This window comes from Emericellopsis cladophorae, assembly GCF_022114955.1.
Source record: "Emericellopsis cladophorae strain MUM 19.33 chromosome Unknown NODE_1_length_1489480_cov_119_871856, whole genome shotgun sequence".
Classification (NCBI taxonomy): domain Eukaryota; kingdom Fungi; phylum Ascomycota; class Sordariomycetes; order Hypocreales; family Bionectriaceae; genus Emericellopsis; species Emericellopsis cladophorae.
Window position 1 is genome coordinate 968,875 of NW_026250926.1, and position 14,800 is coordinate 983,674.

The 14,800-nt window shown below is 57.4% G+C and overlaps 4 protein-coding genes across 4 annotated transcripts; 3 read left to right on the top strand and 1 right to left on the bottom strand.

The window, feature by feature from the left end:
- Nucleotides 1-288: 288 nt before the first annotated feature.
- Nucleotides 289-1,556, top strand: J7T54_006194 (THO complex subunit-like protein; the record flags this gene model as incomplete). Its single annotated transcript, XM_051504827.1, has 4 exons — nucleotides 289-416; nucleotides 530-839; nucleotides 908-1,244; nucleotides 1,339-1,556. 4 exons carry the CDS (start codon nucleotides 289-291, stop codon nucleotides 1,554-1,556), a joined length of 993 nt encoding a protein of 330 aa, XP_051366711.1.
- Nucleotides 1,557-2,513: 957 nt separating this feature from the next.
- J7T54_006195 (uncharacterized protein) lies at nucleotides 2,514-7,784 on the top strand (the record flags this gene model as incomplete). The annotated part of the gene is made up of 9 exons (XM_051504839.1): nucleotides 2,514-2,676; nucleotides 2,865-3,270; nucleotides 3,324-4,257; nucleotides 4,309-4,548; nucleotides 4,606-5,329; nucleotides 5,887-6,970; nucleotides 7,030-7,213; nucleotides 7,269-7,349; nucleotides 7,413-7,784. The coding sequence occupies 9 exons, from the start codon at nucleotides 2,514-2,516 to the stop codon at nucleotides 7,782-7,784; spliced, it is 4,188 nt and encodes a 1,395-aa protein (XP_051366712.1).
- Nucleotides 7,785-8,098: 314 nt separating this feature from the next.
- On the top strand, nucleotides 8,099-9,399 carry J7T54_006196 (acetate kinase-like protein; the record flags this gene model as incomplete). The annotated part of the gene is made up of 2 exons (XM_051504850.1): nucleotides 8,099-8,859; nucleotides 8,919-9,399. The coding sequence occupies 2 exons, from the start codon at nucleotides 8,099-8,101 to the stop codon at nucleotides 9,397-9,399; spliced, it is 1,242 nt and encodes a 413-aa protein (XP_051366713.1).
- A 917-nt stretch (nucleotides 9,400-10,316) lies between these two features.
- J7T54_006197 (uncharacterized protein) lies at nucleotides 10,317-11,027 on the bottom strand (the record flags this gene model as incomplete). Its single annotated transcript, XM_051504861.1, has 1 exon — nucleotides 10,317-11,027. One exon carries the CDS (start codon nucleotides 11,025-11,027, stop codon nucleotides 10,317-10,319), a length of 711 nt encoding a protein of 236 aa, XP_051366714.1.
- Nucleotides 11,028-14,800: the final 3,773 nt, after the last annotated feature.

Genomic DNA, 14,800 nt, shown 5'->3' on the forward strand with positions numbered 1-14,800 from the left:
GTGTCATGTCAGGGTGTGTTTTGTGGTTGTCTGCAACAAATGCCTTGCCCAGCCGCGATCGCTCTTGAATCTTCTGCCATTTTATTTGCTTTGTACAGGCTTCGTGTGCTGCAGCGATAATACACGACAACCACTAACGCGGTTTGCGCTTCGCGACCCTCACACGCGGTTCCTCAACCACGCCATCTTCCACATCTTCAGTTCGACGGGGCTCTCAGACCGACCACCAGATACACCAAAGAGACGGCCCTTTTTGTGCGGGATATCGAGTAGCTCACTTCTTTCAACATGGCGCCCACACTGCGGCCCCGGCAGAGCCTGTCTGCGGAGAGGTTCCCGGTGTACTTTAGCAAGATGCAGCCTCAGAACTACCCCGATCTAAGCAGGGACTCACGGGCCCCATCCAGCTCCAACCAGTAAGTCATTAGAAAAGCAAGATTTGGCCACGGATGCGTGTTGACATCTGGGTACAGTGTACGGTGTCTCGCATGGAATTGCCTAGGGCAGCTGATCGCCACTGGGTCTTCAGACAAGACACTCCGAGTCTGTATGCGGACAGCGCATCTCTGGTTGCTACCACGGCTGTTGACTGGCATGTAGGGAATCCGGACAAACCACAGGGCAAGTTCTCGACCGAGCTCAAGGGCCATTCGGCGGCCATCGAGAAGGTGGCCTTCAACCCGGTCAAGGATGCTGAGCTGTGCAGCGTGAGCAGCGATGGCGTCGTCAAGTTCTGGGACGTCCGGACCAAGAACTGCTTCAATGAGGTCAAGGGGCTCGGCGACGCCTTCACGCTGGCATGGGCACCTGATGGGCAGACCCTGATTGTGGGGAACAAGGTATGTGCGCGCGCAAAACATCTCACGAGGCGGCTACAGCAGCAATGGGACTGACAAGAGACGACAAGGCGGATAACATATTCGTCCTCTCCCCTACGAGTGCCACGGTCATATCGTCTCACCAGCAAGCCACCCACACCAACCAAATCAGTTTCTGCTGGAGCGGCGACAAAGTGTTCGTCACCACAGCCGAAGGCAAGATCAGGATCCTGTCGTACCCTAACTTTGAGCCCATCCTCCGCGAACAGTACGACGACGAGAGGGAGGCGATGCTCAGCGGACACACGTCGAGCTGCCTGTCAGCTGAGCTCCAACCGATCGGGCGGTACCTCGCGACAGGCGGGTCAGACTCGATCATCGCGCTGTGGGACACGAAGGACTGGTTGTGCAAGCGGACCATCACCAGTATGACCGGACCCGTGCGAAGTCTAAGTCCGTTTCTTGTCCCGGCCTAACCGGCCCCTTCTCTTGGTTTCTTCCTGTGCTAACCGGGCGCCAGGCTGGACGTTTGATGGTAGCTTCATTGTCGGCGGCAGCGACGAGGGGAACGGGCTGGTGGTAACGCATGCCGAGACGGGGGACAAGGTGCACACTTTTAACACGGTGGGCCCGTGTCCGCTCGTGGCGTGGGCGCCGACGAGGTATTGGCTTGCCTACAATGACATGGGCTACTTGAAGATTGTGGGCGTCGACGTGGATAAGTTGGACAGGAGATAGTGAGGCTGGATGACGAGGAAGACAGCGTGGCAAGGAGGTGACCTTTTGAGAAGGGAATGGCCTAGAAAAATGGAAGCAAGACTGCCTGCTCAACCACGTGTAGAAGGCGCAAATACTACGCGAGCCTGCTTACACCTGGCTAAGTCGCGTCCATCGATGTTTTGCATACATAGGACAGCCAGCTGACGATAAGCCGAGTGCTACATTGCCTACGTATCATCAAATGCTCTGATCGTACTTGTAAAACTAAGCACAGTACTATTTAGGACAGGGCAAGCCTATAACAGCTCAGGTCCCCGGTTCGTCCACTGTGTATCCATTTGTAAGCGTCGTCACACGTGGAACCTAGAGTCAATACTCACTCGAAAGGAAGTCTTGCTACCTTCTCTACAGACATGGCTCCTGTTCACCTTAGTCTTGTCGAAATCGAGCGACAATCTGTGGCCATTGCCTTGTTCTTCTTTTTGTGTAATAAGGACACGCAAGTCCATCATTGAGGGACAGTCATTTGTGTAGGGTTGGTAGAAGCAGACGCGTCAATGCCAGATAAGCGGGGACCTGTAGCCTATCGCTGACCCGCACGAGAGACGCTGCGCCATGCTGGAGGGTCCAGTCCGTTGGGGAGGATTCATGGGAAGGACCGCTTTAATCATCACTGCCTCAATCCGCGAGCCCGTACACCAAATAGATCTCCCGTCTTCAACATGACTTGAGTCTTCTGGTCAAGTGCCACCCTGCCATCGAACTGCACTCACCAAATCCCCCCACCTCACCCAACGACGGGACGGCGTCCAGTCTATTGTACGCGTGGTCTGACTGACAGCCTTGCCATCACGCCCAGGCACCCGATATCTCGCCATCGAAACGAGCCGCGCCATGCAAACGGTGTTGCACAGGGAGCAGCCTCGATCACGCGCACCTTAACGTTAGACATCCAGCTTGAGCCTTGGCGCCACAATGGCCTCTTCGTCCGAAGGGTCGCAAGACCACCACAGCGTGCGCGCCGCTACCCTTGGTGCCGAGCCAGCCGGACGTACAACCACGACCGCGACCACGACCGTACCTGTCAGTGATGGCGTCAAGCCTCAGAAGCGTCTGGCTTGCACCGTCTGCCGCAAGCGTAAGCTCAAATGTGATGGCTCGCGACCGAGCTGTGGTACCTGTTCCCGACTTGGCCATGCGTGTGCATACGAGGAACAGAGGAGGAAGAGTGGCCCGAAAAGGGGCTACGTCAAGGCCCTGGAGGAGAGACTAAGTACACCGGCACCTCTAGCCACATATCGAGGCCGGGCTAATACTGCTGGATAGAACAAGTCGAGACAATGCTCCAGGGAGCCGAACCGAGTGCATCGCAAGGTCACCGGCCGCACGCTTCGGCGACTCTCCCCACACGAGATGCGCCCAGTCAGAGCAACAAGCGGACGGCTACAGAGGCAAGCATAGGTGCCACTTGGGAAGGGATAGATGCAATGGACAGCGATCAAAACAATACCTCGGCCGCACCGCCCATGGAGGACTTTACATTTGACCCCAACTTGAACCTGAATCTCAACGGCATGGGTGGTGATTTCTCGTGGGAGATGATTGGACTGGGACTGGAGGAGCCCTTACCGCCACACGACACCATCGACCAGTTGCACCAGGTGTACTTTGACACTGTGCATCCTTCGATCCCCATGATACACAAGTCGCGGTACCTGATGGCTATGAATCTGTACTTGTCACCGCTCGCGACGTCGCACGAAGAAGGACGCTGACTCTGGATAGGGCCCCGAACCAAAGACCGCCCGTTTGTTTGCGATATGCCATGTGGACCATGGCATGCTCGCATTCCGAGAAGCTCTATGACTTCAAGGATCTCTTCTACCAGCGCGCGCGCAAGTACATGGAGGCAGACTACATGAAGGGCTTTGGAGAGCAGGTCATCAGCGTGGCCCATTGTCAGGCGCACGTGCTGTTGACGTGCTACGAGATGAAGATGATGTACTTCCCCCGCGCCTGGGTCAGCACGGGCTCTGCGATACGCCTGTGCCAGATGATAGGACTGCATCGCGTGGATGGTGCAGGCCTTGATGTGAAGCAATGCCTGCCACCTCCCAAGGACTGGATAGAGAAGGAAGAGCGGAGGCGTACGTTCTGGATGGCGTACTGCCAAGACCGGTACACGAGCATCGGTACCGGATGGCCCATGGGTGTGGATGAGCGAGATGTCATGGCAAACCTGCCTGCGTCGGAAGAGGCCTTTGAAACCGGCAAGGCGGAGCAGACGTTGACTCTCGGGGAAGCGACGAGCCCGTCGGGGGCGTCGAGACTGTCGTCTTACGGCGCAGTCTGTCTCATGGCGTCTCTCTTTGGTCGCAACTTGGTGCATCTGCACCGCACGGACGGGGATGACCAGGAGGGCGACATCAACGGTCCTTTCTGGAAGCGGCATCGCCACCTGGACAACATCATACTCAACACGGCGCTGTGCCTACCTTCCCAGCTCAAACTGCCGGCTGGGCTTGGGAACCCCAACGTTGTGTTTGCCAGCATGGCCATCCACACGTCGACAATCTGCCTCCACCAGGCGGCGATCTTTAAAGCCGAGCAGAACAAGCTGCCAGGATCTGTCAGTAGCGAAAGCAAGGTACGGTGCATCACTGCGGCGAATGAGATTGCCAGCATCATGCGGACAGTATCACATGTAGACCTGGACACGGTAAGTCGAGCCACCTAGAGTCCCCCCCCGATGCCGTGCTGACGCAGGAAGATGAACCTCTGCATTTCATTCTGCCTGTACGTTTCCGCTCGCGTCTTCGTGCAGTACCTGAAGAGCAGACCGGACGACAGCCAGACGGCGGACTCTTTGCGATTCCTGCTGTCGGCCATGAACGCACTGAAGCAGCGGAACCCCTTGACGGAGAGCTTCCTCGCGCAGCTCGACGTTGACCTGGAGGCTTTGGTGGTGAGGATACCGAAACTGCGGAAAGACTTCGACAACATGCACGCAGTACGTCTCGATGGGATTGTGACACAGACACCATCCAAGCTGACTGAGTATGTCTAGGATTCACAGAGTCAAGACAAGACGAGAACCAACTGCGATTGGATGGGCGGCGCTCGAAGCAGTCCGTCCTATCGCAACGAGTGTCACTTTATGAAGACACTTGGTGACAACGGCAACCCGGCCGAAGGGCCCAACATTGTCGATCCAGGCCCTGATATGATCGATTTCCAGGATTTCGAGGGCGCGGACAAGATGACCGGCTTCAACGCTGACCCATGGTTGGCCTCTATGAACTCTGCGACGCCCCAATCGGGGCGGACGCAGGACAGGGGAAGTGCGAGCGCAGACAACGTTGGCGGCCTGGGCTCACCGGGTCACTCGAGTGGCGTGACGCCGAATTCGAGCACGAATGGCGGCAAGGACAGTGCATCGGACAGTCGTGGCCCGGCGAGCAACCTGCTGGGTCTGGGACAGACTCCGTTCCAGGCCAGTCCCATCTCGTCCCAGCGGAATGTGATGGGCGCTGGGGGTCTGGATCCTCACCAAGCCAACTTGTTTGCCACTGTGAACGACTACACAGTTATGGGTGGCAGCGGCGGCGGAGGAGGAGGAGGAGGAGGAGGAGGCCAGAGCGGATTTGGTCTTGAGCAGCAGAGTGTTTGGGGCATGGACTTGCTCGCTATGCCGCAACCGCAACCGCCACAGTCGCAGGGACCTCGACACGCCGGCGACGATGTCTTGCAGGCTTTGATGCACATGGGGCCGATGGACGCCATGGATCTGGGTGCGTGGGACCAGAGTAGTGAGCACCTGAGGCAATGAAGGGCGGGAGGACATGATGAACATCTGTTGGTTACTTCCAGGGCGTTTGGAGTGGGTTATGCTTGTACGTGGGATGTCTAATCAACGCTCCGCTCCCATAGCTGCATATGTCAACCGACAAGACATCCTAGTCGGAATTAGAGCTCCGTGTCATCTCTCGATTTGCCTGTTGTTGACTACATTGCCGCTGCTATGACTGTGAGGGCTTGTCTTGAGGTTCTCTGGACAAAGTGGTCCGTGCGCCGCCGTTACCCGTTTGGGCGACGACCTCAGCTCTGCTCACCTGTGACCTCGCGACTTGACTCCAAGACCTCATCACCATCCATCCATGTCCCCCCGCGCGAGAGGTCGTGGCCACACGTCGAATACTCTCGCTTGTTCCCTTGGCGATGGTCTCTAGGCAGCAGAGAGCCAGATCTCTCGTTCATCACCTCCTCTTGGATCTAGGAGTCCTATCTACTCGAGTAGAGGCACAGGCACCATCGGCATATCACGATTAGGAATCGCTGGCGATGGCAGCTTCGGGCGCCGCCCCGTTTGGCGGTGCTGATATGACGGAATCCTCTGTCTACCGTGACCCTCTGGGTCATCTGGGCCTCGACGAGTACGCGGCTGGGTTGGACGGGGGCGGCTTTGATCACCACCACCACCATCACCATGGGCACAATCCGCCACAGCAACACCACCATCACCACCACCACCATCATCACCCACAGACGCAACATCGGCCCATAGCTCCCATCTTACCGTCTCAGCAACCACCCGAGTTTGGCAGAACAGCCACGCAAGGACGGCTATCGCAGAACCACAGCGGCAACGGGAGTGGTCAGTTTGGTATCCTCAAGCCAACCAACGTCACGCCCGGCACCAATGTCGCCTTCGCCAACGAGAGCCTCGAGGCGACCACGCAGGAGGCCGACATGAGCAAGCTCAACGGGCCAGGCCATGACCCTCGCATCGTCGTCGACCCCCCCGATCTGGCCGCCTGGCGTGACAAGCTCTTTAATGTGGATGACCTCATCGTGCTCACCGATGACCAGTTCGAAACCTATTTCCCGCACATTGACAATGTCTACTCACACCGCTCGACACAGCGATACAAGCGCAAACCGTTCGTGTCACACTACTGGGACTGCCGAATGAAGGGACGCCCGCCAGGCACCCCCAAGAGCGACGACCCAAGCAAGAAGAAGCGGAAGCGCAACGCCAGGGAGCGCGACCTGTGCGACGTCAAGATCAAGATCACAGAGTACGCCCCCGGCGCTCAGATCCAACTGGAGGATGGCCTGGGCACGTTCTCCGCGCAGCCGCCGCCGGCCATGGACATGATCGGGCCCGGGCAGAAGTTCTGGACGGTCCAGCGTGTCAACGGCAACGGCGGCAACGGGAAGGGGGACGGCGTGGCCGGGCCGCATCGCCACTCGCTGCAGAAGAGCGATGAGATCAAGAAGAACAGCGTGCAGCGCTGGCTGGCCAAGCAGGACAAGGAGACCAAGAAGGGACAGGGCAAACTCATGCCACGAAAGGCTACGGGGCCAGCACTGACAACTGTCAAGAAACACAGCAGGGACAGTGATCTCAAGCTTTACTCGGCCTGTTTCTGGTACGCCTTTTATCCCTTCAAAGTGTAGGGACCGACCACCGACTAACAACTGGACTTAGCCCGTTTTCGCAGAGGGTTTGGATTGCCCTGGAAGCGAAAGGCATCGCGTATCAGTACTGCGAGATTGATCCGTACCGCAGACCCGTGCCCACGCCATTCCTGGAGGCGAACCCGCGGGGTCTGACGCCTGCCATTCGACAGGGTGACTGGGCGTGTGCCGAGAGCGCGGTCATTCTCGAATACGTAGGTAGAGGTATTTTCTTGCGGACGCGCGTCCAAGGCTGACGAGTACGTACAGCTCGAAGATTTGGACAAGGAGACGCCCCTTTTCCCCACGGATCCGCGGTTGAAGGCCAACTGCCGCCTATGGATTGATCATGTCAGTCGTCATCGTCGTTTCCACCGCACCTCCTCGAAGCACCAAGACTGACTGCCAGCGTAGATCAACGAGCGCATCGTACCGGCGTTTTATGGCATCTTGCAGGCTCGAGACATGGCCGGCCCGCACCCCGAGCTCGTCGACAAGCTGCAAGCCGCCATCACCAGGCTCGTGCTCGCGGCGGATGAGCAAGGTCCGTACTTTCTGGGCGGCAGCCTCAGCCTTGTCGATGTGCACTTTGCCCCCTTTGCCCTACGGCTGTCACGTGTACTCCAGCCCTCGCGCGGATGGTCTGAGCCCATCCCCGGAACCAGGTGGCACCAGTGGCTGGACGCGCTCGAGGGCAACGTCCATGTCAGGGCCACCACGAGCACCAAAGAGCTGTATGTGGAGACAACCGAGCTGCTGCTGATGAAGCCGGCTCTGCCAGGATGATGGAGATGTATCTCTGACGATCATCTCCCGGGATGCTATTTTCGAATCCTCTCCTAGGACCAATGTGTAGGAGATCGACCCGGCTGTGGCGCCCGGATCGACCCATTCCCATGTGAGGTGATATGATCCGTCTCGGCGTCTTCCCCATTCCCAATCCCAATCCCTGCCCGTCCCGGACCGCCAGCCCCACCAAAGACGTCAGTCAGATGTATGTCGCTGGACCTGGATCAGCGTCATCTACACGCTTTCTACACGAGCAACAAATCTCACAGTCTGCATCTACATGTACACGACTCGACTCACCTCGCCCCATCATGAAGGCCATACTCAGCATCAATGCCGGCTCCAGCTCGGTCAAGATCTCCGTCTACGCCGCCTCCCACCACAAGGCCACACCACGCGAAATCGCCGACGCCCAAGTGAGCGGACTGACGGCCCCTCCAGCCAAGCTCACGTACAACCGACAAGGCACCTCGGTCGAGAAGGACAAGGAGGTCGATGCGAACAGTCAAGATACCGCCTTCCGCCTCCTCCTGGACACCCTCATCAACGACGAGGCGCTTAAGGACATTGCCTCCAAGGACGACATTGCTATTGCCTGCCATCGCATCGTCCACGGCGGGGACTATGACGACGCCCAGCTCATCACCAAGGACACCTACCATCATATCGAGGCCCTCAGCGATCTCGCGCCGCTCCACAACGGCGCCGCCCTCGGCATAGTCGACGCCTGCATCAACCAGCTCCCCTCGACACACAACGTCGCCTGCTTTGACTCGCAGTACCACCAGTCCATCCCCGCCCACATTGCGACCTACCCCATCAACCAGGACATTGCCAAGAAAAACAAGCTGCGCAAGTACGGCTTCCACGGGCTCAGCTACGCCTTCATCGCCCGCTCCACCGCCGAGTTTCTGCACAAGGACGAGAGCAGTCTCAATATTATCGCCCTGCATCTCGGCAGCGGCGCGAGCGCCTGCGCCATTCATAATGGCCAGAGCCGAGACACGAGCATGGGTCTCACACCGCTCGCTGGCCTCCCCGGCGCAACACGTTCCGGCAGCGTCGATCCCAGGTAACAAAGCCCTCTCTCTCTCTCTCTCTTCTGCCATGCTTACACTCGGCCTCCCATAGCCTCGTCTTCCACTATGCCAGCGACGTCGGCAAACTATCCCCCGCCTCCACGTCGCAGCTCCACATCTCCCGCGCCGAAGAGATCCTCAACAAGAAGTCTGGCTGGTCAGCCCTCACGGGCACGACGGACTTTGCCACCATCGCCTCGCGCGCCACGCCCGAGCAGGCGCTCGCCTTTGATCTGTTTGTCGACCGCGTCGCCGGCTTTATCGGGAGCTACTTTGTCTCGCTGGGCGGCGACGTTGACGCACTCGTCTTTGCGGGCGGCATCGGCGAGAAGAGCTGGGAGTTGCGGGACGCGGTCGCGCGCAAGGTTCAGTGTCTCGGCTTCCGCGTAGACGAGGGCAAGAACAAGGGCCCTCGGAAGGGCATCGTCGACGAGATCAGCGGCGATGGCGGCAAGAAGGTGTTGGTGTGTCAGACGGACGAGCAGTTTGAGATGGCTAGGATGTGTGCCGCAAAGGAGGAGCTATGGGCATAGAAAGATACCTCCCATAGTCCCGGGTTTGTCGGTGTCAATTATTTGACTTTGTCAATGAAGAATCCAACGGGGATAGCATAATTTGACTCGCACGGCGGATGCAATTCATTTATCAACAATTAAAGTATGGGGCGATGGGGTTTGTTATATGTGCAGAAAGCAGATGGTATCATTTAAGCCAAGAGTAACCCAACTCTCGGACCTTTTCCTCATATCTTAATCCTATCTTAAAAAATTTCCCAATTGTATGTGCTTCCCAAGTGTTGAGAGAGAATCATGTACACTCTGACGCCGCTTCTCAATGCAAAGCGCCGATGTAGACAAAAAGCCGCCAACGCCATGCCCAACTGTAACTGTTTTGAAAATGCGAAAGAAAAAATGGACGGACAATGCGAATATGCATAGTTTGCGCATCTCAGCATCTTGCAATGCAATGCATCGCCCCGCAAGCCCTCAATCGGAAAAAACCAAGATCATAAAGAGGTTCGGAAGAATAAATCAGCGGTTGTGGTGGGTGAGATCAGTCACCCCAGTCGCTGCGCCTGCGCACCAATCTCTGCTGGAGATGAATGACCAGTCGACGAGACCGACAAAAGGTACAGCAGACCCTGGACGCAAAGATGCGACACGAGTTGCGGTGCGCAAGAGGGTCCCCCCGTAGCGGCAAACCAATTGGCACGAGTGGTGTGACAGACCTCCCGTGGTCGCGACCGCGCCCACAGACGGGAATTGTGGAATTCACCGTCTGCGAAGAATGGGAATGTTGCGAGATCGAGGGGTCGAGCTGAGCAGGGTCATGTGGGGTTCATGGCGTATTGGGATTAGGCATCTGACCGGATATAGAATCCGGAGCTTAGGAGGGCGTAGCGGCCCTCAATAGCTGAGATGCGCCGCAAGAAAAGTGCCAATCGGTGTGCTCAGGCGACCTCCTCCTGGTGGGCAATGGCCATCGCCAGGGCGTCAAGGCCGCTGCTTGGCGTGCGGGCGGCGACAGGGCGACTCAGGAGGGGTAGATTCAAGCCACTCATGTCCCAGGTCGCGCCGGTGCCGTTAGGGGAGGCCAGGGGAGGCGATGGCAACGGTCGCTGCTCGGTCGGCTCCCAGGAGCGCGTCGTCGAAGCCTGCGACTCGCGGGCCACGGGGCGGTTGCGCGCAGCCATCCTCTGCTGGGCGCGCTGGGCGCTAGCAGCGCCGCGAGCGCGGTCTTTAAAATGCGTTTCCAAGTGCTGCTTCATGTTGTCGGCGCGGGTGAACTTTTTCTGGCAGAGCGGGAATGAGCACTGCACGGCCTTCTCCGCCGTGTGAATTTTAGAGTGACGCGAGGCGTGTCCAGAGGTGGTAAAGGTCTTCTCGCATCCATGCGTCTCACGATACCGACAAGGATATCGCTTGCCCTGCCGCTGCTCGGGCAGGGGCGACGTGGCGGGCGTTTCTTCCCCTACGTACGAGGTGGTGCGGCTTTCTGCAAAGGCGGGACGCTTCGCCACGGTGGGATCAACTGTGTAGGCCTGGTTGATGGTGTATTGTGCAGGACGGGGAAAAGAATATTCTGTGGCGGGTGTGAGAGGCGACAAGGGATCGTTGCTGGCCTGTGAGTCGAATGATTCCGAGCGGGAAAGCTCGGGCATGTGCGGTGAAGACGATGTGCTGCGAGACAAGGCGGTAGGACGGGAGAGGACATGATTAGAGTGAAAGCTCAACGGTCTTTGCGGTAGCGGCCTTTGCGCTGTGAGCCCACCAGGGGCGGAAGCGCCGGTCTTATTGCCTTCGTCGTTAAGCAACGAGACGCAGCGACCCGAGGCATCGCGCGCTTGCATCATGGCTGCAGTCTTGCTTTCGAGGTAGGGCTGGTAAAGATCTCCGGTCAAGGGGCCTTGGGACGTTTCCAGGCGGTAACTCTATAGTGGACCAGACTAGCTTGCTAGCAAATCTCGGTGACTCGACTCGAGCAGCAGCGTGAGAGAGGAATTGTTCCTTCTTATATAGATCCGATGATGCCGTTGAAATAATCAGCGAGGGACCTCCGAGACGTGCTTGGCAACTTGTTGTTGGACGATGCGCAAACACTGCTTGAAGCCTGACGATGATAACCACGTCAAAGGTGAAGGAAAACAAGGGGTGACCGTTGGCCGTTGAAAACTCAAATGCCACGAAAGGCGGCGTGGTCGTAGAGTTGAAGGTTGTTGAGGTCGGCTGGCGACGGCAGGGTGGGCTAGCTGTTAACCTTGTGGTTCAGATCAGGTTCAGGACCAAGTCGGGATGGTTTGGGTTGCGGTGGTAGATGGTTGAAAGTTCAGGGTCGTCGACTTGTTGCCTGGGAAGATCGAGTTGTGAAATGTTCGACGTTGCAAGACAGGAAAGACGAAGAACGGGAGCAGGAGTGATGGGGGATTGGGATCGGGATGTACTAAAGTAGGTATCGAGCAGGCCCAGAGGAAGGAGAGAATGCAAGAGACACCTGGGAGACCTAGTTTGAGTTAGTCCCAGGCCAAGCCGGTATGGGTCCTGGCAGCTGGATCCAGCCAGGATGTGAACGAATGTGGATGTGGTCAGTGTGGGTGCCAAAGTGGGCGTGTGTGGTAGCGCCGACGACGTTCAGGGTCAAAGCCTCCAGGGACGCACGCAAGCAACTGGACTCCAGTCACTCACTGTCTGACCTGCCGGAGGGGGGTGTGCTCACGTCCAAGAGCTGTCTGCTGCGGCACAGGGTCCTGCAGGTTCGTCATGGTCAAGCCACGGACGGACAGAGGCTTGCCCCTGGGTACCGATTGTTCAAGCTCGAGTACGAAAGATAGTTGACCGACTCGCGGGGCGGACGGAAACAGACACATCGATGTCGGCACGTGAAGATGGGCGCCACGACGAGGAAGTCGTGTCTAGGTCCGTAGACGGTGACGATAATCACACGAACCTACCTTGATGCTCAAGACGAGAGCGACGGCGCAGGCTGCTGAGGCGGGGCGTGGCCTGAAGCGCGCGGTGTGTGTGCGGCTTGCAGCGAGGCCCTGCCGGACTGGAGATGACCAGCCATGACGTGAACCGCCATGAGTGAGGGACCGGACCCTGAATCACGACGTCTCTCCAACAACACAAAAGGGACTGGACGGGAGCGGAGAGGGCAATTGCGACGACCTGGAGATTGCGATGTTCAATAGCGCCGAAGCTTCCATCGGTGATGCGATGCAGAGAATGATTCCAGGCACTCTCAGGCTTCCGCGGCCAGTAATTAGCGCTTGCATGTGCCCAATGTTCATTCCCGACTTTCTTCGTGCCTTCCGTTCTCTGTTTGAAAATTCCGTGCGATCGGTGATCTCGACAGCGGAAAGTTATTCTGCCACAGGGCAAGAACCTCCGAGCTCATGTTGACTGGATGGCTGCGTTGCACTGTGGAACCACCCCCTCCCCCGAATCCCCGATTACCCCCTGTGGGTCCCCTTGAGCCCCTTTGACAGGGGGCCCCGACAGGGGTCGATGCCCTTGGGCAAGTCGCGTCAGGTACCGGTCTTCTCAAGCACGACAGCCAATCAAAAGCCTCACTGAAGTACGGTCTTGGGTGCAGCTTGGTCACAGAGGACTGTGATCACGATGAGGTCCCGATGCAAGTCATCAAGCGTTTTTGCCGCATCGGTCATCCTGTCGCGGAAGAATGTTGACGAGACGAGCTGTTTATACGTTTAATTCCATCGTGTAGTACAAGAGTTGCGACGCCTAGGCTAGAGGTCTTTTGCAGCTTGTTGCGGAAAGTCGAAACGTGCAATGCGTACGTTGTGCTGAACTGTGTACAGCCTGGTATGCAATGCATTCTCATCTTGTGGAAGATGCCTCTCTGCATTTCAATAATATCTTTTTGCACTTGAATACTTCCAAGTATTTCATTCGCCGCGAATGGCAACAGCCATTGCGAATGGCGGCCGTTCTTTCTCCGTCTCCTTTGCGAGAGCTACGACTGACCAGCCAGCCCCGCAGATCGAGCTGCCTCGGGACCCTGACGGCAGGATATTGCGATCGCTCAGCTAACCTTCGATCTCTGCCACGGATAGCAGGGGCCCAAAATGCTTCGTCTTGAGTCCCGCTCCTAGGCATGACAATGTGACGTCAATGATGCCAGCTTGGGGGGCTTCCTCAGCACGGCAGCCTTGTTTTTCTTGTTCACGGCGAGATGCGTGAGGACTGGAACCGGCCTAGCACGGATGAGGCTCTGAGGTAGTCATGCCGACTGCAGATGGTATGGAAACGGTCCTCTCGCGCACGTTGGCGTCCTTCTGCCGCCGCTTCGGGTGGCTGGCTGCTATCTCCGGCGCCAGCATGAGCATGCTTAAGCCTTTCACGCCGTCGTCCTCGCGCATTGTGAAGCTATAAAGGGTGGGGGCTCTGGTCGTGACAGTTGTGCGTACGCATCCGCTCTCTTAAAGAGCCATTCTCGACGCGCACCAGAACCCAAGGTGCTGCGTAAAATCTCAGCCTCGGGGCTGCCTTGGGCTGCCACTGAAACATTTGCCAACCCATCCCTATGCACTCACGGCTCACAGCCTCGTGGTTCAGCTCGAGCCTCAAAGCTCAACAAAGCCCTGGCAGTCCCTGCAAACTGATTTTGTGCAGGTTCTCTCACCGAACTGGCTTACTCCGAGTCCCGATCGGGGGCATGTATCAAGTCAATGTTGGATTGACCGTTTGGATACTGTTGCTCGCTCGTCCGGTCGCGCTGGTGAATGAATGAATGTTAGAACAGCTCATGGAGTCGGGGGCGTGTATTTCGCACGTCGACGCCCTAAAGGGTCGTCGCAGGGTCCAGGGTCGCGTGGGAGATCGACCAATGATCGGCTTTACTTCCGTCAAAGGGGTACAGAAGATACATTGGCAGGAAGCCCCTCAGACCCTTCAGTCAGCCCATGACGTGACCTGGCGGACCCCCAGAATAATAAGGTACGTTACGACGCCCGCCGCAAGCACGTCTGTCTCCTTTGGGCGGATGGGATTTCTGACAAGACCATGTTGGATCGATGCTCGTCGCGCGTCGAAGTGTCTGCTGCACGGGCGCCGTCAGGATGAAAGCTGCCTTTCGCAGGATTAGCGGGACATTGTTCATGGGGATCGGCAATTGTGTCAAACGTTACCGCCCTTTGGATTTGGGATGGAGATGCTTTACTATGTTAGCAGCGCGACCGTGCGCAGCTGCGGAGACCACCGCCCTTTGACTTGGAGAGGTCGAACTTCGACTCCAAGTTATCAGGTCCTTGAAGCTGAAGCCATTCAAGTAGTTGCTAGCCAACGGCTGGTGTAACAATGACTCAGACCCTGACTTTGCACTCATGGAGTCACGAGAGCTTCTCCTTGAGAAACCTAATTCGCACAACAGTCAATCGAGTTTGGCAAGCCCAAAGGCTGCTCTGGTGTCGGCACG